The sequence below is a fragment of the Drosophila kikkawai genome, chromosome 3R (genome assembly GCF_030179895.1).
Source record: "Drosophila kikkawai strain 14028-0561.14 chromosome 3R, DkikHiC1v2, whole genome shotgun sequence".
NCBI classification, from domain to species: domain Eukaryota; kingdom Metazoa; phylum Arthropoda; class Insecta; order Diptera; family Drosophilidae; genus Drosophila; species Drosophila kikkawai.
The window spans coordinates 15,725,752-15,753,478 of NC_091731.1; the positions used below are offsets into that span (position 1 = coordinate 15,725,752).

Consider the following 27,727-nt stretch of genomic DNA (forward strand, 5'->3'; position numbering starts at 1 on the left):
TTTAGTTTCTTTCGGTTTTCTTTTTTTTTTCAGTTAATCCTTGTTTTATTTTCAGGTTTCTCTCATTCATTCAATTAAATTCTTACACTTTTAAAAGTTTCTCTTCGTTTATCGTATTTCTGTGTGGCTCATATTTAATTGAAGGTTACTTTCAAATGTTATGTTTTCTTTTAGCTTTAATAACATTGTTGATTCTTGGGGGGGTTGTGTTAAATAAACTAGGTTTCTTTAATGTATATATATAGCATTTCTTTATATATTAGTTTTATAAATACACATTTACATATATAATATATTTACTTCAGTTTCATGCGGTCTTTTAGTTTTCATTTCATGTTTTTATCTTATTTTTGCTTAGATTTAAAGTTACCTTTACGAACTTGTCTGATGAAAGTGGAAATGTAGACAGAATTTGACTGAGCAGAGTGATGGGGAAAACACCTTAAATATTTAAATATTTCACTTGACACGATAATCAAAACCGCTTGACAACATTCTGCAATAAATATCGAATATAACCATGAAACGCCTCATCAAACACAATGCGAATTCTAATTTGAATTCCATTTTTTTGTAGCCTTTACAATTTAAACAGATTTTACTCGCATGAAAATTCGTATGAATAGATATTGAATGTTTATTCGCTTTGTGGATATTTTACATGGTAGTTGGAAAAAAGCCTGTGAAAAACATGACGGGGTTGGATTTGCTTTGATTTAACCTCTGAACACTCATGCTTGGTTTGAATAGTTCTCTTTGTTTTCTGTCTGTTATCTTTGTTTAGTTTTATGTTTTGCTTACTGCTTAGCTTGATTAATGAAACATTTCCCTTTTACTTTAATTTTTATCAATACCTTTTTGTTTGCTTTATTTTTCTGTGTAACATTTGGATTTTATTGGTATTTTTCATTTATATATTCAGTTAGCTTTACGTGCTCTATGGCAAAGTTTGGTGTGATGACAGAGTGGCAACCAAGAGAGGAAATGGAAAACGATTCGTGAAAAATACTCGAAAAAGATCAGAATAATTATGAAAAATTCAACATTTTAGTTAGATGTAAAATACCTTTACTCTCCTAGGTAATTCTTAATGTATCTGTTTTCGTTTCGTTAAACACTTGACTAATTTTTGCTCGCATCGAGTAACAACAAATAAATGTATGAAATGTGCAACAATTTTCCATCCTTGCCGATTGTATCCTAAATTCAAACCGTCCTCTGCACGCTGGGTAGTAATACTTATGTTTATTCAATTTGTACATTACACAAGAACGAAACGAAACAACTTATTCGAGGGTTGCTCTTTTCAAATACTTTATGACTTAATTTCTAACCATTCAGATGCAGCCAAAAGAAAAATTCTCCCCTCGACGAGTTCTGTTTTTCCTCCCTTTCTCTTATTTTGTAGCTAGTTTTTCCTTTGCCTTAGTTTTCCTTTTTATATTTTACACAGTGTTGGTTTTCTTTTTCGTTTTAATTTCTGTTTCTGCTTTTAGCCTGTACTTGAAGTTGAATTTTTTTTTTTTAGTTTTGCGTTCTGCTAATTGCCTTTCGGTTGAATATTTATCTGTCTATTAGGATTTCGCAAAATGCAAATGAGAATTTCGCTTTGCCTTCGGGGGAACAGTCACAAAGTGGCAGTCGAGAAGCGTTTCCTGTTCTGGAAAATATATTACTGTATTTTGTTTTCTTTTTTCGTTTCATTAGCCTATTTTGAAAGGTTGGTTTCGGTTAAGTTTTCAGCTATAAAATAGTATCGAAGGTCGGAAAGAGTCGATTGAAAAAGCGCCTCTAGGTATGCTATGCAGCCTATTTACACAATTTCCAAATCTAGGGGGAACGGGGAACCAAGGACTTAGATAGCTTCATTGTATGATACAAAGTCGTACATAAAAAAGGCGACAACTTGGCTTGATTTCGATCTTGATCTTGACATTATCTCTAGCATAGGTATAGGTATCATATTTCATACTTTACGTTTCTTTCGTTTTGGTTTTTGTGCTAAATATTACGTATACGTCGCTGATTCATAGAAAACGCAGTAGCCAGTAAAGTTATGGTTTATATGTATACGCTTTATAGTTATTATAGTTACAGCTTACGGTTGAGTTAAGAGTGGCCTCGAGGGCGTGGCAGCCAGCAGTGGGTGAGTTCACCTGATGTCCGTCTCGAAGAGTTGCCTACACGTTGCCGTCTCCGTTCTTGATTGTAGTTTCAGTTGCTGCCAGGACAGGCGAAAGTTCTCCTGCTCCCGCTCCTGCTGCCTCCACTGTCCTAGTATCCTCAGCCAGTGCCAGCGACCAGACCACCGCCATTGCCATCGCCAGCGCTGGAGTCTCAAAACGCTAGCGAGGATGTGTTGCAGCGCATGTCCTGACGACGCTTCTCCTGATGCTCCTCGAGCCTCCCGGCTCCTCCGCCTGGCCGGCGAGAGCAGGGGCGTGGAAAGAGCGGTGCCCAGCAGCGCAGCGATCCACCGGCAAGCGCCCAGCTGAAGAAGCACACACACAGGTACACAAACAGACAGCGAGTGGGCGAGGGGCGAGGATGCGCTGGTGCCGCGTGCTGCATTGCTGCTGGGAACTCCCCTGGAAACGGAGTGGGAAACACCTGTTTAATTTACATCTTTATTGCTGTCCTCATACTCAAACATTTGGGGGCAACAGAAAAGTCGTTAAGTAGTGTCTGAAAATGGCGGTGACTGTGAGTGGGGTTGAGTGTGTGTGCAGGCCTTGGGGGAAGTCCCACCGAAATTGGCAAGGACTTGTAAATAAAATCGATGAAAGTGTACTTATAAAAGAGAGGTAAGAATCAGCTCGGTCTGCTGGAGGATTCAGCAATATTGTATATATTATATATGGTATGCTTTATATAATTTAAACCCCTTAATAAACGTACAATATATTTATTTTAAAAATTAACAAAAATATTAAAAAAAGACACATTTAATATTCAAAATAAAATTCCAACCATTTTTATAATCTTTATTTCCCTCCATGTATCAAGTAACCTTGCCAAGTTCACTTCAAAAAAGGGGAAACTGGCTCGCTCCCCCTATATCCTATGTCCTTAATGCCACATAATCCCCCCCACACTAACCGGATTAACAGATCCACACAAAAGGGGAGCCGGTGGTGATAACCAAAGAGCTGTCAAACAATAAAACTGCACAGATAAACAGAAAGCTGAAAACAATACAAAGATTGTCGCCAAAGTCAAAACAACAGGCCAACAAACAAACAGCCAAACAAACTAACAAAAAGGATCCTCCGCTCTGCGGCTCAGAATAAAGTCAACACACAGACACAATGAAACCGTTGACTGTTTGCAACTTACTGGAAGAGATAGAAATACAGGTGCAAAAGCTACGAATGCACCTGCAAACAGCGTTGAGATTTATACACAAAGAATTTTAAACAAGGCTTTACTTGGGTCAAAAGTCGTATTTGCAAATATAGAGTTTAAAAAATACAGAGATTATCTGTTGGATTGTGTTGTTATACTCACACACTTGTTTTTAATTAAGATTAAGATTAAATATATTTGTATTTTTTAAATCCATGAATATTATTATCCATCATCTTTTATATTTAATTCACTTTCACAAACACTAAGAGACTAGTTTGCCTAGAAACGGACAGACGGATATGGCTAGATCGACTCGACTGTTCATGCTCATCAAGAATATGCATGTATACTTTATAGGGTCGGAAATAACTTCACTGCATTGCAAACTTCTGACTAAAATTACACCAAATAATATCAAATAATGCCAGAATTTTTTACTTCCATTAACAATAACTTAAAAAGTTTTGATTCTACTTAAAAAAAAGTCAACAAAAGCAATTTCAACGCTCTGCAGATGCAGGACTTAACTTGCACTTGAAGTCCTTCCTGGGACAAGTCTAAAAACCTGAAAGTCTGACAGCGAACCCAAGCGAAAACTGCAAAGCTCTGATCCCGATGATGTCGAATGTCGGCAGACAACAAGAAAACAATTCTTATAGTATAGGTGTATACAGGTAACAAAAGTAAGCACAAGAAAGGAAAGTAAGAGGGATAAACTTTCAACTGCAACGCAACAAAGACAGAAATAACAACAGCAGGAATGGCAGAAACAACGCCGTTGACGGGCGTATAATAATAATAATAACAAACAAAACAAAGCAAAACAAAACAAAGCAAAAACAAATGTAACGGCAACAGGAACAATGGCGAAAGTAGCAGAACAAGAGACGAAACATAATAATAATCAGAAACAAGTGTGCTAAAGCAGTTAACGGAAACAACGCGCATTGCATGCGCAATATGCTGACAGGGATGAGTGCCCCTCACGCACACCCCTAAAGCTGGTTAATGCACTGGAAACAATTAGGGGACATTTTATATTTTATTTAAGAAATTATGAAAAAGACTAATGCTGAAAAGCCTGATTTAAATTATGCCTCAATTATGCCTTATTTGTATTTGAAAATAACTAATTTTTAATGCCTTAAAATCACTTGAATTACTTGATTAAACAAATTAAATTTAACTTAGCTTAATTAAAAAATAAACTTTAAATATATATGTTTATATACCCCTCATTATTTTAGCAACAACTGATATTTCTATTTGTAATAAAATAAAACATACAAAGTTTTTATACATTTTCTTCTTTTTTTCCCATAAATAATTAAGATCTTTTTTCTCTCAGTGCATGCATAATTGTGTGTGTGCTTTGCGAAAAGACAACGCCGTGTGACATTATCTAGCAGACACGGTTGCTCCGACAACGACGACAACTTGACATTAGTGAAAGTCGCAAAGGAAGTGGCGTGCAGCAACTGCTGCTGCCGCTGCTGCTTTTGCTTTTCCTACTTTCCCTGCTGCTGCGAGTAAGTTTTTCCATCCACTTAGCGGTGGTAGGCGGGGAGGCGTAACATAAACATAGTTTTCATGTGGCACGCGTACCAGATACGGCGGGGGCAAGACCCCTAAAGTCAAGTGCATTTAAATACTCTGCTTTTAGAGTAAATGATATAACAGATAATATATTTAAATTGAATAATACCAGTTTAAAATATTAAATATTTTGACATATTGACACTTATAAAGGTTACTCTTTTAGTGTTTTTTTAGAATATTCTTTAGTAATTCACAACAAATCCTTTTCCTAAGCTAACCAACTCCTTGATTGTTAGTTTATACCCTTCATTTCAGATTTTACCTCCTGGCCAGGACTCGCTCGGCAAATGTTGATGGCTGCCAGAGTGGTTGGCAGATGGGGATAAATGGATGGGGTGGGGGGCTCTGTGGATAATGATTATACGGCTGGTGGGGGGAAACAACAAGAGGGAACCGCCGACGACGACCAACTGTCTCTCCATTCTCTATGATTTTCACGTGCCACTTTTAGCAGTTTTCACTTAGCTGAACTCTCTCTCTCGCCTGGTAGCTGGTTTAGGAAATACGTGGAAATATTGAAATAGATGCCTCCCCCCCTTCAATTTCTATCCTCGTATAATCAATATTTGCTCATTGGTTTCCGAATCGATACCCCTGAACTCTTACTTTCCTGTCTTGTTGATGTTTCGCTGTAGTTTCAACGTAATTTTGCTGAAATTTTGTCGTAGTTTCGCCGGGCTTAAACAACACTTTGTCAGACATTTATTGTCACCTCTTCCGTCTCCACCCTTCGATTATCTGTGACAGTACTTAGCACCCTGCTGGGTGTTGGACTCTTTTTTTTTTTTGTAGCTGCCCTGGATCTTTCCGTGCTTCTGTGTCACTTCTTGGGCTGCCCCGAGGAGCTTTAGCAGCTGCAATTTCTATGGCTGCCTTTGGACAGATTTTAAGCCATTGATACGCTGACTCAGGCCTGGTGGCCAGTATTAGCTGCTCCTAAGGGGATTGGAATCTTCAACGTTTTGCGACAGAAATTCTTTAGCGAATTTCTGCATTTAACTTTCAGTTCTCACAATTTAAAGCGGTATTTACATGGACACTCCCTGGGTTACAGTAATATTTTAATTCTTTTGAATTTAGTCAATAGCTACTTAAGAAGTCCTTGAGTTCTCCTGCCTCTTAAAGAAACAATCTTTAAAATAACGAAGGCCCTTATTTATTTGTTATTTGCAAAAATCTTTACTTGCTGTTCTGAATTTAAGATTTAATTTTCATTGTAACTGCATTAACTGTTTGATTTTGTTTTACTCCTGATTCTTTACACAAACCAATCCGATTTCAAACATTTTTTTCTGCATTATTATACCATTTCCTTTTTGATTTTATTGAACTAAAGGAGAGGGAGTGACCCCGTTTTTTATTCAAAATCTCATCAGCCCCCTTAACCTATTATATGTATGTTGCCATCGCATTTACCCATTAGCATTCCCATTGTTTTATTCACATTTTTGTGCAGTTCCCTTTCGGTTTTTTGTTGCCTCCCCATTGTTTTACTTTTTTGAATGTCCTGTGTCTTCAAATGATTTTGTCAATGTGTTTGTGTTGTCGTTGATTTTACTTACCATTGAGCACATGTACGGTAACGCTTTTGGGCTTTGCATTTGATGGATTACACTGATAATGCCCCGAGTCCGAGGGACGCGCCGATTTAATTAGAAGGAACGACGTGGTCGTATCGCCCTTATTGGTGACCACCGACACGCCGCCGCGCGGCGAATCATAGTTGATAATCTGCGGATGAGAGGGAAACTTCCGAAAGTCATAAAGTATTTTTCTACAAATTGGCCCGGCATTCGGCCGGATGGTCATAACATTTTCTAAGCCATAAACCAGAGGCCAGATTACGCATACGCACTGTTGCACACTTGGCAAATTAAAATCGGTGGGCGGAGAGATAATATGGCAAGGAAAGGAAAGAAAAGAAAAGCCGACGAAAATATGCTAAGTAAGGGAAGAGCCAGGATTGCAAATAAAACCGAAGCAAAACAATAAAATTAAATCTGTCGAGGGCACAAGTAAAAAAGAGGGAAGAACCCATCCCCCCGCACTAATGGCAATATTTTTTTCCCCCTTTTCTATAGAAAACCCATAACAATGGCTGCTGGAGACCGTCAACCCTTGTGGCATTGTTGCTCCGTACAATAAGCCATCCATGAAGTGTGAGGAAAACACCTAAAGTGGAAACTAAAACGTGGCTCAGACCAAACAAAACCGAAATCCATTTAAAGCCCCAGCCAGAACCCTTTTTCTCAAGCTCCCAGCCAACTTCCTTCCTTAAATGGCATTTCCTTATAAAAAAATATATATAAAGAAAGTAAGACGAAATTCGAAAGAGGGAAAGTTTTTGCCCGGCAAAGCTAATTTAAAAGTTACTAAATTGAACACTAAAGGGTGCCCAGACTTCTGGCGGGTGGAAGCGATAATGATGCCCCAAAGTAATTGCGTGTCCTGGCAACTGGCATTGGCTTACGGTTACAGGACTCAGACTTACAGCATTATTATGATTCCAGAAGATATAGGCCGGCGGCTCCGGTGAGTTGAGTATGACACAGGTGAGATTTATAGTTGAACCGCTTTCTATATACAAATCGGGAGCCCCGATAATTTCCGTTGAAGGTTCTGCGAACGAAAGGAACCCAATTAAAAAAGTGTAATTAAAACAATTTTATTCGGAATTCAGCTGGAATAAAATAACAATTAGCTAAGAGAAAGATTCGCTGCCCTTGGGGCACTCAAAAGTGCGTGGAGGGGCGTGGGAATTTCAAAGAAAATCCAAGCAAGAGGAGAAATGATTTCCATCCTTTTGAAACGAAGCAATTGAAATGCGCAAAGAATGAGATGGAAATATTTTGCATTTACACTTCGTTCTTCTGTTACTTAATTCAATGATAATTTAATGTGAAAACTTTAGCGTCTCGGGAGGATGAAAGTGAAATCTTTTCAATTACATTTCCAGTGAAATTTAGGGAGTATTTATAGTATTTATATTTAGTTTATACTTAAGAGTCTCAATTAAACCAACTTACCAACAACATTCAGGTGAATGTAGTGACTCATGTGGGGTGTGGTCGACACCTGGCACTCGTAGATCCCAGAGTCGCGATGTTGCGGGTACTTGATCTGCAGCATCCAGTCTTCGGTTTGCGGCTGATGAATGGCCCGAAAGCGCTGATCCGAGGTGTACGTGTATCGGCCAACAGTCAGCAAATGGATGTCCCGGTGCCGCACCCAGGACACCTGAAGCAACATCTAAAATATTCCAAGGTGGAGAAGGAGAGAGTCTTCAGATTTCAGATTTCATTTGTTTGGCAAACAGTTTAAAAAGTCAATTTCATACGCAGCTGCTCGAATGAGCCGCACACTGAGGGGTTGCCTTTTGTGTCAGACACACACGTGTAAAATGCAAATTTATTTTGAAATATTTTATATGATTTTTTTTCATTTTCTGTTTGTGTTTCGCTGTGTGTGCCGTAGGGGGAAACCTTTGCAGGGACAAATGCGAAGAGTCCTTTGCCAGACAACCTGGCCCCTGACAAATTGAATGTAACACACACGACAACACAAATGTTTGTACACAGGAAAAAAAAAAAGAGAGCTGTTTGCGTGTCAAATCTCTTTTTTTAAATATTAAAAAGGGAAATTATTACATCAATAATTTAATGTACGTAAAAATAAACCCTCTACACATAAAGACTTCTTGCAAAAACATTATTTTAATAAAAGATCTTTCATTGATCATGAATAAGTTAAGTTCTGAATTATATAAACTCAAAAATGGCTTTTCCAATGTCTTAGTATATATATAGCAAATATCTTCCCTTATTTATAAACCCTTAGCATTATTTTTTTCTGGTGTGCTCGTGTGACCACGCCTGAAACACCGCCTTCAGAAACCACCTGCTGTTTAATGCTCAAGTTTCCCTGTCCAGGAGGCGCAACATTTTTAAGTGACGCTGATTTAGGGGTTGCCTCCGGCAAATGGAATGGTTTTCCGCTGAAAGGTGACTGTGGGCGGGGATACGCCTGGCCGTGTTGCGTGTCATACGTCAGCTGCTAGCTGAATATTTTCAATTTCAATGACAACAGCTTAGCAACATCCTGCCCAACGATGAGCGACGACGCCCAGGACAAGGAGGACTTTTGGCAAAGTTAATGGCCAAGAAACTCTGGAGAGGAAGGAAGGTGGGGTGGGCGATGATAGGAGGTAGGTGTCCCTGGACCAGGTGTTAGTTGCCAGACACAAAGGTAAACTTTGGCAGCTGCTTAAGCAAATTTGCATGTAATTAACACCAAAAGTCCTCAAGCACACAATTGCCAAAGGAGTGGGTGAAAGAAGGCAGCAAGGGCAGCATCAACTTTTCCTTCTCCTCCCTCAGTCGCAGAAATTTTCCTCGGAGTTTCCTCCCTTAGATTTTTATATGCGCATTAAGCTTGTTTACAGTATCGTAAAATTTTTAGCATATCAATATTTTCTTTCATTTTCCCTGCTGAAAAATTCTTTTATAGCTCAATTTGTGAAGTCAAGTAAAGGTACATCAATTTCTTGGCACCTTTTTGCTGGGCTTTGAGGTGAAAATTGATGGCAAAATGTGGATAATTTAGCGGGAGTCTTGAGAAATATTTAAGCATATGAATTGTATTTTCAAATCGCATTAAACAGCTTTCAAATATTAATCGCAATTTCATGATTTTTGGCTTGTAAAAGCAGCATAAAAGTATTGGGAAATATTAAATCATTACTTTGAAATGTTTACTATCACTTTGATTTATTAAATATGAAATGTAATTCCTATAAATAAACTATAAACCCCCCTAGGGGCATTACAATCCTTAAGTAAAACCAATAACCCCTGTATTTGTGTCCTTGCAAAGCTAGTAAAAAGAAAACACGACATGAAATACCTTTTCAAAACATAAATAAAGCACTATCTTTTTTGTGAAGCATCCATCCACACAGCCATTAAATGGTTTTCTTTATTTCCATAGAAGTATGAGAAAAATGGCGATGTGCCTGTATGCGGGGCTGGCATTAAAACATAAAGCTTTCCCCGAGCAAAGCGCAAATGAAAAACGTCATTAATAATGCAGAGACCATCAACATCCGTTCGCTGTTTATCATTATAGACGGTGTGAAGCAAAGAGCACACGTATATGTACACGAGCATAAAACAGAAGGATTTCTCTTTATCTTTTTTTTTCCTCCTCCTTTGCAGTTCAGCATCGCAGCAGCTTAGCTCTCGGCCCAGATGCTGCCAAATCTCAGCAGGAATGATGTATTACTTCGGCCCGGGGTAGGGGGGAAAAAACTGAGGCGCGGAAGTGGGTGATATTTTGGGGGTGGACTTGTGGCTACGCTTGTGGCATGCCGCAGAGAACTGAAAGCTAATTAGATTTTAAGCTGCCACACGAAGGTAATGAATATATTTTACAGGTTGCCTAATGCCTCTCGGTTTGTGGTGTTTTTTCGTATTTTTTAAGGTAGCTGATGAGCCAGAAATGGATACTTTCTGAAGCTGTCTGGCAAAATAGGATTTTACTTTTGCTGAGCGTTAAGAATTGTTCTTTAAAAGATGTCTGGAATGAGGGTTTATTAGCTTAATTTCATAAATTAATGTTTGCTTTAGAAGAACAAACATAATACTATTAATTATTATATATTTTCCTATATTAATTAATTAAATACCATTTAAAATTTATTTGCCTAAAACCTATTTCCTTCCTTTTTGCATAAATTTCACACCAAACAAATAAGTTTTCAGGAAATTTGAAGAGTTTTCTTATTAATTAACTCTTGCTCCAGGAAACATATAGACCCAGAGTTCGATGAAGTTATCCCACTTAGCACATCTAATGAAGTTATCCTTGGCAAAAAGAGGTCTGCCCCACATTGTCGTGGTGCAAGAAAAACTTGAACATTGTCCTATGGCAAGGTGAAAAGCCTTCAGCCGCCCCAAATTGAGGTTGCCTGTGCTCGCCCATTCTCTAGAATTTAATAATCACGCAAATTAGTTTTCGAAACCGCAACTCAAACAAGCCCCAAACCCGGGCTAATCACAGCCTGCCAGAAAGTTCGCTGCAAAATGGGAGCAGCGGGAAACCCGCCCGCCTCCCGATACCCGCTCAGAGCCAGAATGCCGGGACATGTAACATATTATTATCGGAAAAACGGCCAGGGACCTTCTCCGGTCGGTGGCGACGCCGCCGGAAGTGACGGAAGCCGAATGACTACGGGCCCCTAACTAACTGGACTCCAGCCGGGCGAGCGAGAAAAGCCAGAAAAACAAAACGAAAGGCGTTTTCGGGGCCTTTTTCCCTCATTTGAATAGTTTTTTTTTCTCTGCTGCTCAGGTGGATGAAGGCCCCTCCGGCCGGAAGTGGAAATGGTAGCAGTGGTTCTGGAGATTGTGTTTGTGAAATGTTTGCGGCACTTCCTTCCGCTCACGACGAAAAGTTGAATCAAGTAAAATCTGTTTCCTGTTTGGGTATAATTAATCATTTTGTTCTCTGGCAAGCGGAACAATTAGCCAGCAGGCCACCCCCAAAAAAAAACAACCATGTGGGTGCAGTCAACGTGCTAATTAGGAACCAAAAAAGGAAATTGGGAAATGTACACAGTGGGACAGGAGGAACTCAACCGCAGACACAAATCGCATTTTGATTTGGCAGCGACAAAGTAATTACACGATAATTACGTGTAGAAATTGTCAAACGATTGCCAGTTAGTATTTTTTAGAGCTAGTTTTGCAGAATAATCTTGAAAAAAAGGTGAAATCTCCTTAATCTTTTCTACAATTTACTTGACTTCAGCACTTTGATTGTGAAGAACACACACTATTTAACAAATATTTAATGTCTTTCCTTCTCATCAAATGCACAGCTTCATTGGCAATATTTTATTGGCAATAAAAGAAATGCTGTGCTGCCACACTCACCGTTTTGTTGCCCAGGTTCTTGACGCGACAGTTTAAATAGGCCGTCTTGCCCAGCAGGGCGGTGACGTTCTTGGAGAAGGCCTGGTCGAAGTAGGGACCCGCATTGCGGGCCTCCTCCAGCAGATCGATGCTGTTGCGATTGATGCCGGATGCCATCTGCGACGGGAACGTGTTGCTGCTGCCAAAGCTGCTGCTGCTGCTGGCCTTGTGCAGGCTGCTGCTGGGAATGCCAACGATTGTAGTCGAACTGCCGATGGAGCTCCTGCTGGCATCGGTCGTCATTGAATTGGATTCGGCGGCGGACAAGGACGAGGACGATGATGATGAGGCAGAGGATGAGCCTGATCCGATGGCTGCCTGGCTATTTTTGTTATTTCCGGTGGCATTGTTGCTGCTTCCGCTTCCGGCGACACCAGTGGGAGCAGCTGCCTGCTCAGCAGATCCTCCTCCTCCTCCAGCCTCAGTGTTTGGTATGGCATTGTTACTGCTGCTCATATCCTTTGATTTGTACGAGTCACGCTGGGCGGCGTAAACTGGAAGAAGTGGAAGGAAGAGAGGTTGGTTTAGTAAAAAACTTGGAAATATATATTTAAGAAATCCTGTGTAAAAAGGTAATGAGTTCTTAGATATTTCAAATATCCTTTTGTAGATTTTAAAATCTAATTAGATAAAACTTGATAAGTCATTTGCATGTCATACATCGATTTTCACTTTCGAGGGTACTCAAAAAAGTAAGCCGCCTTATCAGCAAAACGTTCATTGACAACAATTCCGAAAAGCAAACAATTCCGAGTATTTAACAAAAGTTTTGCTGATAAAAACTAAATTGCCTTGGCCATAAAGATTAAAAACAAATCAAAGAAGCCAAGTTAAACTAATTACGGAGACTGGCAGCTAAGGTCCAATTAATTTCACAAATATTGGCAATGAAAGAAATACTGCATTGAATGCATTTAGTAATAAATTATTATAAATATAGGAATATATTATTGTAATAAATAGACCCTGAGATTGACTAATTTGCAACTTGCTGATAAAATATAATAACGAAGAAAACATGGGACTTGGCTAGTCTGGGGCATGGCGATAAGACTGGCGAAAAAATAGTTGGCCCAAGCTGAGCCAGTCCAATGTACAGCGAACTCTGTAATCACGGTTGGCGGACATGACTCTTAAAATAACCCGACCAGAATAACCCACCAAGACTCAGGCGATGCGGACAGTGAGAGCTTTTTAGACATTTTCGCTATACTTTTAGCGTTTTTACGGATATTTCTAACTACTTAAGGGAGAAAACCGTAAAAAAAACTATGGAAATGCAGCAATAAATTTACTACAACTATTTATAACATATTAGGGTCAAACTAGTTTCTTTATAGATAATTTATAAATATATTCTAGGAAATTAAAATAGTATTAACTAATATGCCATCTCTGGCATTCAATAACTTTCATCTTTGAGTCACTAATCCCAGAATTTTTGTATGAAAATATATATCTTCATACGTAGGTTGTCCTTCTGCATTTTTACCGAAATATTTTTAATAATATATAAATATTAAATACCCACTTAATTGCAATTTGTAGCTGGATTGTAATTCTCAAAATCAACACTGAAAAGAGCGAACGATTGAGTTCGCCAGATAAGATTAAGCGGTTCCCGGTGAAGGGGTTCCAGAGCTCTATAAAAGCCGCAATGCCCGAGGCTGGGGAAGTCATTGTAGCACATTGCAGAATCGGTTATCGACATGGACTTGGCAATGGCAAAGAATTCTTGGCGGCCTCTTCTTCTAAGCCTTATCCTGGGGCTACTGCCTGCCATGAGTCAGCAGGTGCGTGACGAGATTAGGGGGTTTCCAGGTTCGAGATTCCAGGTTGCCGGTTCCCGATAAGCCGTGCTAATCGGACATTAATTGTTTGTTTATTAGTCTGATTAGCTTTCCACGTTCTCCGGCTTTCCAGGCGGCACTGGCCGAGGCGGATTACTACACGGCCGGAGTGGTGGAATTCCGCCAGTCGGTGCTCAGTTTGACGGAGAACGTGGAGGCCTATGTGGAGATCATACTCTCCGAGAACGCCAGCGCCACGGACATCATAGTCTTCCCTGAGAGCACTCTGAATGGCTCGGGATCTATGACATTTGTGCCCAATCCCAAAGACGAAATCGCTCCCTGCCTGAGCGATCCCAATGCCACCCACTATGAGGCGTTTCTGGTGACCATCTCCTGTGCGGCCCGCAATGCCAGCAAGTATGTGGTGATCAATCTCACCGAAAAGCAAAAGTGCGAGGATGTGCCGGAGGACACGAGGCCTTGTGCCTCCAATGGCTTGAACACCTACAACAGCAATGTGGCCTTTGATCGTCAGGGCGTTGTGGTGTCCCGCTACCGGAAGGTGCACCTGTACGGTGAGAACAAGAACAGCACCTACCTGCCAGAGCTGAGCACCTTCGAGACGGACTTCGGGGTCACCTTCGGCCACTTTATCTGCTTCGATATCCTCTTCTACACGCCCGCCCATCAGCTCATCGTGGAGCACGGAGTCACGGACTTTATCTACCCGGCCATGTGGTTCTCCCAGCTACCCTTTCTCACAGGTGAGACAGACAGACAGGTACTCAACCTGCTCTGGTGGGTTCGTTGACACATGTCGCTTATCTCGTCCGATCGATTGCTAATTGATGGCTCTCGCCACCTCTCGAGATCGAGTGCCCTGAACCGATTATACGCAGGGAAAAATGCTTGGGCCTTAAGTGGCTGTAATCTGATACTGGGCAGGTAACTTATTCTTCGTTTTCTTTCCACCAGCTGTTCAAGTCCAAGAAGGCTGGGCTTACTCCAACGATGTGAACCTACTGGCAGCCGGAGCCAGTCGTCCTTCGGTGGGCAACAGTGGCTCTGGCATCTACCACGGGCGCAGCGGTGTCCTCACCAGTGTGATGAATCAGGGCTCGGGAGAGCGAGCCATTTATGTAGCCCAGGTGCCCAAGTACACAAGGAGCAGGTCCGTCCAAAAGCGAGCCAAGAGGGAAGCTACGGCACCTCGTCAAGCGGCCACCAGCTCGAGTTACTTTATGAAACGCGACTACCTGGAGAACTACGAAACAGAGCCACTTGAGTTCGACGAGAGAGTTATTGGCAATGTCAACAGGACTCTTTGCCAGGGCAACTTCTGCTGTCACTTTGACATCGCCTGGAGATCCTTAGTGGCAGACAGTGGCAGCTACTACAGCTACCGACTGGCCACCTACGATGGCTGGCGCAACGAGCAGCGGGTGGACGCCAATTACATTCGCAACTGTGCGCTGTTTGCCTGTTCAGGTCCAACTATCGAGGATTGTGGCCAGTTGCTGCCCACCGAGGGAGCGGAGCAGCAGCCCCGCGTTGCCTTTACCAGGCTGGCGATCGAGGTCAGCTACCCGGAGTCACGGGAGTTCCTGCTTAGCCCCAACTCCCTGCTGAACAACCTACTGCCCCTAAAACCCAGCCAGTTCGAGTGGTCGCAGGAGAAAGCCACTGAAGACAGGTGAGTTACCGGGATACCACGATCTATTCTTAATGAAAATCCCTCTATCCCTACACAGTTACCAGCACGAGGTTCGCTTTGCCTTGCGGGAATCTTTGGAGTTGACCAACCTACTGACCTTTGCCATTTATGGAAACTACTATGACAACGAGTGCACATATGGCGTGGGCGATGCGGAGAAGCAACTGGCCTGCGGCTACAGGAATGGCTCCACTGGAAAGGCAAACCTTGGGGGCTGGCTGACAATGCCCTTGGCTATCCTGCTGCTCGCTTGGTCCAAACTCTAAAAGGAATGCTCGATATTAGCCAAAGGATTTCAATTCAATCTTATTTTTCACGGTGTTGGGATCAAATACAAGTCTTTGCTCAATGATTGTTCTCTTATCCATATTTTTGTTGGAATCCTTATATTTAACAACACATAATGCTCGATAAAACCAGTATTTTAAACAATAAAGTCTTTGCGAAGAAAATTAATTATAATAACAGGAAATGTACTTCCTCCACAAGTTTATTGACAAACTCCCAAAAAAAGAGCTCATGATCTGCACAGCATGTAAATATAAACACATAGTCGGTTTAAAGGACTAAACCGGCATCAGTTCCAAGCCCGTCAACTCCTTGGCCAGAAAAACTCCCAGAAAGAAAAGGCCATAGCTCTTGACCAGCATCCTATATAGAATGGGATTTGATTCAGATTATATAAGGTAAAGAAACCAAAGATCAATATCAGAACAAGATGAGTAACACCAAAAGATTTTATTTGGAATGAAATACATGTTTCCTACTCTGTTAACTTGGTGCATCATGCTAAAGTCTTTGCTGGCATATGAACTCACCATTGGAACTCATTCTTGTAGATACTGCGGAAGATTTTGAAGGGAAATGAAGACTTTGCCATTATGATTCGATTTGTGAAAGACAACTTTCAGATGAATTTGTTTTAATAAATTTAGCTAGCAAGATCTGAGCTACTTGAAATGTTGATTGAAACTAAAGGCTATGCCAACTAGTTTAGTTACATATTTTCAAGCTAAATCAAAATTCATCAAGCTCCAAAAACTGTTACTCATCTGCTTAAAATTAATATTTTTACAAACTTCAACAAAGCCATTAATAACGTACATCAATACCGCATGCAGAATCTGGTAATTCCCAAAGTTCCGCTTAGTTTTCGCAATTGTTTCAAATGCAAAAACTATGCCATAAAGTCCTTCAATCGATGGCCACAACAACTGAAAACTGGGAAACCTTGTAACTCGTTCGGGTTCAACTTTTAACAGCCACCATGCCATGCCACCTTTTGTGGCAGCCATTTAGGTAATTAGCGAATTACGCACACACCCACACAGGAGCACACGTTTCCCAACTTTTTGCTGTTGTATTTTGTTGCCCCTCCATATTTTTTTGATTTTTTTCTGGGAAGGCAACCAAAGTTTTGCCTGGCTTGAAGGTAAATCCAACTTTTTGTTTTGTTCTACCCAAAAAAAAAAAAGCATTTTCCCCGCATTTTTTTGTTTGTTTGCAATTTTTCGTTTATCAAATTTTCATGTTTTTCCGGGCACAGCCCCACGGCTGCGTGTGTGTGTGCAAACTGGTTGTTGTCGTAGTTACGAGCAATTTTTATCCGGCATTTATCCATCACTTAGCTACGAGGACGCCAGGGCGTCTGGGCCAAAAACTAAGCTCCACTCGCAGCTAAGCGCCGACAAATACACCCGGACCCACGCATATATCCCGGCCATATATCTCGGGGCACTTGATACGCTTATTACGTCGCAGCTAACGTCTTTTTATGACACTCTCCTCTCAGCCGGTTTTATGGTTCCGAGCCAGCTAACCCGGCAAGACTGGCTAGCTAGCGACTTTATTAGATTAAACATGTTGTGCACGTCGCCTGGCCCTCGCCCGGAGTCGTAGACATTGAACAGGCCACCGACTACTGGCTGTGATGCTGGTAGGGACGTACTAGTGACTTGGTGGCGACCGTGACACACAAGTCACTGGGCAGAAAAGTCAATGATTTTTGGTAGAAAAACACTTTCCCAGCAAACAAAGGGCGGACTTAGTGCTAAAAATCCTCTAAAAATATTAAATACGGACAATGAATGGGACTTTCCGGATTCGTTTCGCTAAGTGCTCAAAAACGGACGCGCAAACGGAGGAGTATCGCGAGTATTGCGATAATGATGTAGTAAAAGGTCCGCAATCGAAATCTTATTCGGATTTCGAAAATTATCGCATTTTCTGCCACAAAACGCATGGCAACTTTATTATCGTTAATGAGCCTGAATCGAACGTTTTGTCCGCTTGAAGCCCGCCAAACTATCGTTTTTAATATCATAAACAAACTTTTTTTGCCTGCTGGGTTGTTACATAAGTAATAAATATATACTTTTTACTTAAATTTTAGATAATTTTTAAAATCTTTTGGCTATAAAAAGTTTATTTCAGATTATTAAAAGAATTCGGCAAACTTCTAGATATATTTTAAAGTCTCTAAAAACTTCTAAGAATCTTAAAAAATGTAAATATAGAAACCCACCAAAGATCTGGTCACGTAAAACGCGACTTGGCTCATCGCCTGTAGGAAAACCCATGCACATGTTCACATGCTTCTCCCAAAGCTCCCTTTCGCCTGCCTTTTCTCTGGTGTACGTTACTGTCCCTATCTACCGCAACCCCTCCAGTTTATTGCCCAAACTATTAGCTGAGCATCAGCTTTAGCCCGTTGGCCATGTTCCTGCCAGATAAGTCGAATATCCTTCATCATCTGCTCCAGCTTCCACTGCTCGAGCTCCGGTTTTCGTCTTTCCTTCCCTCTTTCAGCAGAGAAAGCAAGAGAGCTTTCCATCCCGACCGCCCTCGCTTTTCCTGACGATTTTCCACCCCTTTCCGCTCTTCCCTAAGCCAACTGCTATTGACAGGCAAAGCAAAGCGTTTCGGAGTAGTTTGGCTGTGCTCTTTGGTCCGCCGGCTGCCTTCAATTGGCAAGACCCAAACAATGTTGCTAATAACTTGACTCCACCCCTTGTCTGTTGTGTGGGCGCGGTGGTCGCTTAGGGGGCGGGGCAGGGGGCAAACATGATAATAAATAAAACGCCTCTGGCTAGAAATTAAAATAAATTGACTGCCTGGGACAAAAGACCGAAACGTCAACTGTTGGCTGCCAAACATAAATTAGACCACCAACGAAAATATTTCTTTTCTTTTCTTCATTTTCGGAATATTTGTTGTACCTTTTGGGGAGAGGGTACTTTAACTTGCAGAATAATTATAGCATCATATCGTTTTTGTATTGTAAGAGATAAAATATCAAAGGATTTTATTTTTATTTTATAAAATTCAAGTAAGAGTACTTTCCTTTTATAAAGGTTTCTAATTTTTCCTAGATAATAATATAGTATTTATATAACCCTAAACACTAAGTAACTATTTCAGTTCAAATTTGAGTTAAAATTGTGAAAGGAATTTAAATATAATTTAAGTTAAAACACAATGTAAAAGCACAAGGCTGTTTAATTAAAAGAATTACATTTATATTATCAAAATATTTAGTATTCAAAGGGTATCCAAGATTCTTTACTTTAAATTTCCTTTTCAAAATTCCTGTTTTATTCTCGGTTTCATTTCTGTTGTGGCTTAAAAGCGCCCTGCAGAAATCAGAAAGTCATGTGCCAGGGTCGCTGTTTTCACTGGCAGTTGTTGCCGTGTTCATGTCTCATGTCCCGGGTCTTATGTCCTGCGTCCCGTGTCCTGTGTCCTGTGCGCCTCGTGTCCTATGTCTTGTGTCCGGGTTTGTTACGTCGACGTCAACGTCAGCAACTTGAGCGCAAGTAGACCGCAGGGCATGCTCTTCCTGTTGCTCATCTGTAGCTTCGTCCTTGTTCCGTTCCAGGAGCCTGTCTCCCGCCTCCCTACCCCCACCCAAGCCTGACTTCTGTGGCTTGCTCAAATTTTACGCCCACCCAGTTATTATTAACGGAGGGGGGAACTCTCCTCTGCGGTTGATGTTGTTGTCAGAAACATTTGAAATGTCAAAACTTTTAGCTCGTCCCCCTCGCTGGCGTGCGTTTGACTGTCTCTCTAATTTCTAAGGTGAGCTGGCAATAACATCAGCAGAAAAAAGAGAAACGACGCTAACGCTTAAATTTTTAAATTCACTTAAAAAATTAAAAATCATTTGTGTGTGCCGTCCACGCGATGGCTTCGCATAAGAATTTTACATTTTTTTTAAATATGTATTTAAAGGCTTCCATTTGTCATGGAGCCTTGGCCATTGTTTGTGCAGCTTTTACAGTCTCGGGTAAAAGTTGAGCAGAATTAAATCGAGGATACTCAGCGGCGTCTTGTTCACCTTTTGGCAGGTGATTTTTCTCTTGAATTGCGAGCAGGACTTATAGGAATTGCCAAACGGTAATTTAAGCCGCAAGTTAATACGGTTTGTTGGCCTTGGACAAGCTTCAATGGCCGCGGGATAATTTTTTTTTCTGTTTCATTTTCTTTTTGTGTTTTTGTTTCTGTTTTATTTTATGGAAAGAAAAGAAAACAATGGTTAACTTGAGTGAATTATAGATGAGCTTAGTGCCGGCACAGGTCAGTTTATGTAACCTTAAGGACATTAGCCTGAGGCCTACTGGTCTTAAAGAGACTCTGCTGCCTTAGAAGTGGCTTTGTTATTACTAAGAGCTCTATAATTTCTTGAACAATTATTAATTTCTCTTAAATGTAGATGCAAACACTATTAATTATTATTTTTCCAAGAATAATTATATTAAAATCACCAAAAAGGTCATATTTTATCTTGCAGAACTTTTGTAAAAATCCATAAGTCAAATCACCGCTGTCTCGAATTTTCGGGGAGAGGAAAATAATTTGAATAAGCAAAGCTATGGCATGGTCTTTATCTATGGATCTAGTGCTTCATTAGGACCTAATGACGACTCAACTCGTTGCCAATCCTCTCCAGTGGCATTCCGACTCTGATTCCAAGCCCGAATTCCGGCAGACCGTCATTAAGCGCCGGAGCACGGCATATGAAAAATGAAAGTCAAATAATGGCAGGTGGAACCAAACACACACACATCGCACACCCGCACACCCACAAAGCAAAGTGGAAGCATCATTCCACCACATCGCCTGGGAGTTGCTGCTGGCCTGGCCTGGCCAAAACATTGATTTCCCAAGACTTTTCAGGCACACAAAATTAATTACCTAACCTAAAAACGCAGCCCAGAAGGCTGGCGCAACAACAGGGAGAGGAAAATGAAAAAAGAAGGAGAATATAAAGAAAAGGAAGGGGTCCGGGCACGAAGGAGGAAAAATTATGTAAGCCAAGAGGCGGCTCCTGCTACTCGATGCTGATAGATTTTCCCTCTCGATTTTCCGGCTCGCTTTGATTTGGCTCGGCTCTTGGGCCTGGCTTGGCTTGGCGTTTTTCTGCTGACTCATTTGGGCATGACAACGGCCCAAAATGAATGATATCGAAAATCGAAATCAATAAATGAAATTGGTCAAATCAATTTGGCAACAATTGCAATTTTGTGTATGGGACAAAGGGCGGGGGGCCCAAGGCACACAGCAAAAAAGGAAACTGGAGCACAAAAATTTGATTAAAGTTTTCGTTTTTCCCTGTTTGTTGGCCATAAAAAAAAGTGATTGGAATGGAAAATGAGCTTGGCCTGTGGAAAAAGGCCAAGTATTTGTTGCTGGAATTAAGGCAGAGGCAAAAACTATTTAGAATGCAGCTTCTCCCCGAGTTTCGAGTGAAAATGGAAAAGTTTTTAAATCAGTGGCTACATTGAGGTTTATATTAATTTTTGAGGGAGATTTTCCCATTAAAAATTCAAAGATTTAGTAAAATCTTGTCTTTAAAATCGACATAATATAATACATTTAAATAATAATAATCTGTAAAATATGTTATTTGGCAGACAAATTAACTTAAGTCTGTATTTCTTCTGTAAAGCTGATTTCCTTATAGAATGTATAATATTTATTCATATTTTATCATTTAAAATTGTTTGATTTTTCAGGATTAAAAAGTTCAACAAATATTATAAATAGTTTATATATTATTATATATTTTTTCATATAATAAATTGATTTGATTTTTAAGTTATTTTCTTTCCTTTTAATATTTTTTAATAATTTTATATAATAATTTTTGTATTCTGTTATTTTAAAAAAGAACTTGACATGTTTTTTTAGTTATTTTCTTTAAGAACTGTAATCTCTAAGTCTTTACATTAAAACTAAAGTCAATATTTTTTTACTTTTAATCACAAAAGTCACACTGTTTATATATTGAAGTTTCTTCTCCCATGCGAAATTTAAAAAATATGGGAATAGTTTTAAAATCACAGAAGAAGGGTAGTAAATTCTACCTAAAATAGTTCCTGGTTGAACTCCCTAAAAGTGGCCAATATTTCAGAAACTTCAAGGCTCATGGATAAATTTAGATTTTTCCTCTCTTTGCTTAAATGTTTTTCAAAAATTTTCTTTCAGTGCATCACTCACCTCCATTGCCGGATATCAGGACGATGACAACGACGAGCATGCTGAGCATTATCAGCGTTCTTTGGCAGCCGCTGCAGTCCAAGTGCGCGCCAATGGTGCCACTAAGTCCGCTGGTGTTGCTGCTTCTGCTACTGCTGCTGCTAGTGAGTGGATTGCCTCCGATTCCGGCGGTGGAGCTGGGACAGCAGCCTGGCCAGAGCCGGGTGCAGTGTGCGCTGATTTCTGGTGGGTCCGAGGGCGCCAGCTCTCGTTGTTGTCGTTGCCGCCTAACTTTGCATGTGGCTCGTTGCTTTAAATTCGTTCGTTGCTGTCGCTGCTGCTGCTGCTGCTGCTGCTGCTGGCGCATTTCCATTTGAAAAGTTGCCATAATATTTCACTGGCGAGCGAGTGGGCGTGGCGTCTCCCCCTGCTCCTGTGCTCCTTGCTGGTTCTCCTCGGGAAACCTATTTGAAAATGTGTTTGCGGAATAACTGAGGGGCGTGGCTGGTGGCGGCCTGATTAGCGCCTGCCATCATCATCATCCTGTCGCGATGCGTGAAATTGCCGCACAGCCAAATAAAAAAGGAGGCCAAAGGGCGAATATCCTTGGAGGTGTCCCTTTTCCGTAGTGTGACTCTAGTTGGGCCGACTAACTACTTTGCATTGGTTCCGCTCGATGGATGCTGACAAATCACCGCCATTTTCCCAGCGATTTATATTCTATTTAATTTCGACTGGAACACAATTCCGGCTGGCTATCACTTCATCTTCATTAGCCGTTGTCCGCCATCCGGGATTCAGCCTGCCGACTGCTGCCTGAGGAGGAAAACAGTTTTGGGGCGTTAAAAATGTTTGGAATTTCATTACAAATTCAAACGTCAAAGTCAAAATAAATGGAAATTTGTGCGTTTGTGTTTGTGCCCCTCGTTCGCCGGCACGTGCTGTTGTCCTTGCCCACCCACTGCCTGTCCGCCCTCTCCACCTGAAACAAGGACGTATATTCTTTTCCTATACATATTATATTATCTGGATGCGCGTGGCTTGTCTGTCTTGCCGGATTGGCTCTGTTTGCTTTATGAATGTGTTTCCAGTAACTGGCGACAACAGTTTCTCCCCTCGCTTCTTGTTATTTTGTTTCCTTTTTTTCGCAGAAATTCGGGCTGCGCTGGCAATATCGTAATGTGATTTTTATTAAAGCCAACAAATAATAAATTAAATGCGCCCGAGGCAGAGTTGTGGAATTTCTAATTTTTGCAGACGTTAGGGAACTGAATTGTCCAGCTGGGAATTTTGTCTTTTCGGAAATTCTTTAGATGATTGGAACAAGGGGAATTGGCTAAAGAAAAGGCAGTGCATTTGTTTAATTAGCTTGAAAATATTATGGAGTTTCAAGTAGAAAATGTATGGAAATACAAATATTTTAATTGAAAAACAGAATGTATATCATGAAATTTAGCTTCATAAACAAACTTCACTTATTTTCTAACCCAACACATTGTCTAAAGTTCCTTAAAATTTATATGGAAATAGCATAATGTCCTGGCAACTTTGTAAACCCAAACAAAACTGCTCTCATTTACTACAAATAAATGTGAAAACATATTTTAAAAAGCCGTAAATTATATTAGAACTTTCGGGAACATTAATCTTATTGCGGCTCGAAACTTTTCCCATAAATCCTTTCAATTTTCACGATCGGCAAAGCGCAGGTCCTCTTTCCATCGCTAATGCAGAGATAACTTTTCACTCGATTCGGCATTCATTTGGACACGACCCTGGAGAGCACTTTCATTCCATTTTCCGACAAAAACTTTGCGCTAATGTCTCCCAGCGCTGATCGTATTATGCCTATTTACAACTTTCATTATTCATTTTTGCAAACTAACGACAACGAGAGATACAATGTCCCTGACAGCATCCAAAATAATGGGGCACAAAGCGTTAAACAAAAGGAGAGAAACGGACGAAAATATAAAAAAATGGAATGCAGAATGAAACAAAACCCGGGCACAGGACTCGTCGTCGTCACAGTATAAGTTACAGCAAAAGTTTCATTTAAAACTGTCGAGCTGCGAGTTCCCCCGAGCTGAAACTTTTCAACCTACCACCACCCATGGCACTTTAAAAGTTGCGAAAAAATTCCATTCGTCCATCAGGGGCGGAGATCGGAGGTCCACAGGGGTAGGAAAAGTCATCAAGTGCAATGTCAGAGCTTGACAAAATATGCAGCACAGCCTCTGAATCCACCTCCACCTCCGTGGAGATCCATGGTCCAGCCTGGCGTCAATGCGTGGCAAATCCAAGGGAAATGTGCCACAAAACTTTGCCCGGTCAACAATGGATGTGGCGGGGAGAACGAGAACGAGAATCAGAACGAGAACGAGACCTGTCGAAAAGTGGCATAGGAAAAGCTCCTCCTGGCTTCAAGGTGATGCCTGCCTGCCGTAATTTTTCCCTTTTTCTCAAGCATTTTTTGTGTGGCTGCTGCTGCCGGTGGTTAGTTTTAATTAGTGCCAAGGTCCGTCGAGGGTTAAACACGTCACGCTGATGGCCGGGCATTAAGTTGTAAGTGCCAGGGCGTGGCCGGCTAACCCAACGCCCACAAGCCCCTACTTTAACTAACTCTCACACAAAAAAAATTAAAAAAAATTAATTTTTATATATTTTTTAAATATATAATGGCAATCGATCTTAACAGCAACTTAAAAGCATCTAAAATGTTGCAAAATTATAAAAAAAAGGGATATCTTAGGAAAAAAAATTACTAAAAATTGACCCTAAGCTTGAAAAACTGCAAATTTTATTCATAAAATCTTTTTAAATATTTTTTTTATTTATTTTAATAAATCATTAATATGATATCAGTTACCTGGCATATGAAGAATCCAACTTTTAATAATATAAATATATTTTTTATTGTAAAATAATGTAAAACAACCGTAAATACTATCAAAATTGTATTCAGTTTTTTCTCCCAGTATCCCTGAACCCAAGTCCAAGTGCCATGCATAATTAAAGCTCGACGTCTCATTATAATTTCCATTAAAAAGTGAGTAGCCGCCACCCAAACAACAGCCCCGAAGGGCCGAGGGATGAGTTTATCCCATGGCAAGGACCATTGAAGCATCGACTCGTCCTTTGATGGGCCATCAATGCGTCGACATTTAAAGCGACAGCTGTCACGTCAAACAAAAGTGGGACACGATGGGGACAGCATTCCAGCCGATTAATAAAATATGCATGACCAGAGTAATTATGTTTGATTAACACCCATACAAACATATACATATATATATTTGTATTTTAATTATGTCTTGCTATTGCCATTCACCTCTATTATTATTTTTGCGCTTAACAATTTTCTTCTTTTGTTTGCTTTTGATTTCCTGCTATTTGTTAAATATTTGCATAATATTTCATTCATTCAAAGTTGTGTTCATATTTTCGTAAAAACTGAAATTGAATAAATATAGTAAAGTAAGCACAATGGAGTGCTTTGTATGGCATTTGCATTAAATATTCAAATTTTGTGTTGAAGGTAAAGTGCAAAAAATTAATATATTGCAAGCTGATTAAACGGCAACCGCGAGCAGAGAGCAATTTGGGGTTAAAAAGGCCTCAAAATATATTAAGCGGTAAAATGTAATTGAGAGAAAGTGGATTTTATTATAATGCAAACTAGGCGAGAACAAAAAAAAAAAATAGTGAAAACATGTTTAAAATTTACTACATGGTTAGATTGCTAATGTAATCGTTAGCCAAATGATTATATAGATATATTTTTTTTAAATTTATTATACAAATTTAATTGAAGTTTCGGGAAAAAAGCAAATTAAGCTCTTTTTTCAGCTTTGTCAGACTGTCATGCAAATATATTTGAGTTTATTTACTCTTTGGCTTTGGGTTTATAAAGTTTAATATATAAATTGAAAGGGCTTTTGTTTGCGCCCCACTTTATTTCATTTTTTTTTTTTGCAACTCTCCGCAATTGGGTTGCTCACACAAACATTTTATAAATATTCCCATATATATATGAAGCTCGCATGTTAAAGGAAGCTTATGAATTTCTTTGGGGGGACTTAAGCTGATTTGGGGCAGACAATGTGTGGGGAAAGTCAAGGCAACGAAAAAGGTTAAGTACAATAAAAATAATTTATGTATTTGGGTAACTTTCTGGAGCAGAAAGTTCAATTTTCCAGCCGTAAGACATGGCCTTGGCGAAGCAAGAGGTAAATGAAATCTTCACCTTTTTTCATTTTTGTGTGTTTTTGCATAAAGAAGCACCCATTTAACTTGTCAGAGAAGCTGTTCTATTTTTTATGCTGCAAATAAAGGTGACGGCAAACTGGGCAACTGAGTGTCCAAACATATTTTCTAAAGCAATCTAAATAATGGTTTTGAATTGTGAATGAAAAAGGTAAAAGTATTTTAAGAGTGTGATTTCTGTGATTTATATTTTGATTCTATAATCGGTGAGGCTAAGTCGGTGTAAGTACGATATTTATGTAGCATAGAAAGAATTCAATAAGACAAGATAAGAATATATTTAGAATTAAAACTATAGAAGTGTTTTTAGTTTACAGCTACAAGCATTGTCTTAGTACTAAAGGTCTAACGTGTAAATTTTATAAATAATCTAATGTAAATACCGTTAAGAAACTGTGGACTCGATATTGTTATCGATGTATTGCAATCACTTCCTAGAGAAGACTACCTGGAGAGACTACCTAGATAGAAGACATATATAAAAACAAACTTGTGAAACTACCTTAAAGAGAAACAAACTTTTGAATAAATATTAAATAAAGTTTAAGGAAAATCCTAGTTTTACAAACGAAATCCTAAATCTATATAAGAATATTAATCCAAAACACCTAAAACTAATTAAGCTACTTTAATTTACCTTCTCTATACCTTTGAATCTCTCCCCATTTAACTTTTGATTTCTCTTTAACCTTTAAGCCTAATTAACATTCAAAGCCACCTTGAAAATACATGTTTATCATACGCTGTCCATCATGGACTCTGATTAGCAGGACTCAGCCTTGTCATTAGCATAATCCAAAAGTGAATGTATCTCAATCCTTTCGGAAGCCGAAGCCGACGCCCACCTGTGTGTGTTTAGGCACGTGTGTCCATACCCAGCACGATTCTTGGAATTTTCATAATTAAATTGAGTTGACAATCGTTGGCCCATCCTTGCCGAAAGCCACCACTTTCGCTGACCAACCGCTGACCACAGCACACTGGAACAACAACAATGATGAAACAATAAACAAATACAACAGCAGGACCACCCGTTGCTTCCACCCACCCACTCAGACCACCGCCCAAAACCACTCAATTTCCCCGACCGAACAATGACACAATTGTGTGGATTTTTCCTGCCTTTTTCCCGAACGCTATTCGGGTGCCATTACACGATTATCGGCGTTAACTAGACAATAAAATAAGAAATTATCGGATAATTAGCTCATAAAATTAATCGGGCTTACCTTACCGCTTCGTCCTTTTTTTTTTGTCCTCTTGTGGTTTTGCTTTGTTGATTAATTGAATTTTAACTGAATTAAAGTTTAATCAAAAGTTTTGGGGCTCAAATTTTCTTTCTTTACTTTTATTCACTCAATTCTTTTTTTTTGTATCTGCCTGATAAAAGGGACTTTAATATTGAGCTTATCTCACACGAAAAAGTCTGCAGAAATAATTTGATTTTGGACCTTTTTTAACGTATATCAAGGATATCTCAGCCGTGTGATTCCTGTGTTTAAGCCATTTCTCGCCTCTCCCCTTTTTTTTATGCAAATATTTCTGGTAAAGCAAAATGC

At 39.9% G+C, this 27,727-nt stretch overlaps 3 protein-coding genes across 10 annotated transcripts; 1 reads left to right on the top strand and 2 right to left on the bottom strand.

Annotated features, from left to right (window-relative positions):
- Nucleotides 1–27,547, bottom strand: dpr9 (defective proboscis extension response 9). 8 transcript variants are annotated; one of them, XM_070286785.1, is made up of 7 exons: nt 27,398–27,547; nt 21,924–22,718; nt 11,880–12,412; nt 7,974–8,196; nt 7,439–7,566; nt 6,510–6,696; nt 1–2,610 (listed from the first exon to the last, which is right to left on the bottom strand). In XM_070286785.1, the coding sequence occupies exons 2-7, from the start codon at nt 22,288–22,290 to the stop codon at nt 2,153–2,155; spliced, it is 1,896 nt and encodes a 631-aa protein (XP_070142886.1). In that variant the 5' UTR covers nt 22,291–22,718; nt 27,398–27,547; the 3' UTR covers nt 1–2,152. The 8 variants fall into 8 exon arrangements, with proteins under 8 accessions (XP_070142886.1, XP_070142888.1, XP_070142889.1 ...); XM_070286787.1 differs by having other exon boundaries at nt 27,403–27,479; XM_070286788.1 differs by lacking the exon at nt 27,398–27,547 and adding an exon at nt 22,885–22,907.
- Nucleotides 13,610–16,023, top strand: LOC108084301 (vanin-like protein 1). The gene is made up of 4 exons (XM_017180464.3): nt 13,610–13,711; nt 13,842–14,475; nt 14,687–15,404; nt 15,463–16,023. Exons 1-4 carry the CDS (start codon nt 13,628–13,630, stop codon nt 15,689–15,691), a joined length of 1,665 nt encoding a protein of 554 aa, XP_017035953.1. The 5' UTR covers nt 13,610–13,627; the 3' UTR covers nt 15,692–16,023.
- LOC108084302 (uncharacterized) lies at nt 15,878–16,408 on the bottom strand. The gene is made up of 2 exons (XM_017180465.3): nt 16,244–16,408; nt 15,878–16,076 (listed from the first exon to the last, which is right to left on the bottom strand). The coding sequence occupies exons 1-2, from the start codon at nt 16,303–16,305 to the stop codon at nt 15,992–15,994; spliced, it is 147 nt and encodes a 48-aa protein (XP_017035954.1). The 5' UTR covers nt 16,306–16,408; the 3' UTR covers nt 15,878–15,991.
- Nucleotides 27,548–27,727: the final 180 nt, after the last annotated feature.

Bases quoted from the DNA above. Each gene is read 5' to 3' on its own strand.
- LOC108084301 (XM_017180464.3), top strand. From the start codon at position 13,628: ATGGACTTGGCAATGGCAAAGAATTCTTGGCGGCCTCTTCTTCTAAGC. The intron at 13,712-13,841 runs GTGCGTGACGAG...CCGGCTTTCCAG, and splicing joins TGCCTGCCATGAGTCAGCAG to GCGGCACTGGCCGAGGCGGA. The intron at 15,405-15,462 runs GTGAGTTACCGG...ATCCCTACACAG, and splicing joins GAGAAAGCCACTGAAGACAG to TTACCAGCACGAGGTTCGCT.
- LOC108084302 (XM_017180465.3), bottom strand. From the start codon at position 16,305: ATGGCAAAGTCTTCATTTCCCTTCAAAATCTTCCGCAGTATCTACAAG. The intron at 16,077-16,243 runs GTGAGTTCATAT...CATTCTATATAG, and splicing joins TACAAGAATGAGTTCCAATG to GATGCTGGTCAAGAGCTATG.
- dpr9 (XM_070286785.1), bottom strand. From the start codon at position 22,290: ATGGCAACTTTTCAAATGGAAATGCGCCAGCAGCAGCAGCAGCAGCAG. The intron at 12,413-21,923 runs GTGAGTGATGCA...CACTTCTTCCAG, and splicing joins CCTGATATCCGGCAATGGAG to TTTACGCCGCCCAGCGTGAC. The intron at 6,697-7,438 runs GTAAGTCTGAGT...GACTTTCGGAAG, and splicing joins TCTGGAATCATAATAATGCT to TTTCCCTCTCATCCGCAGAT.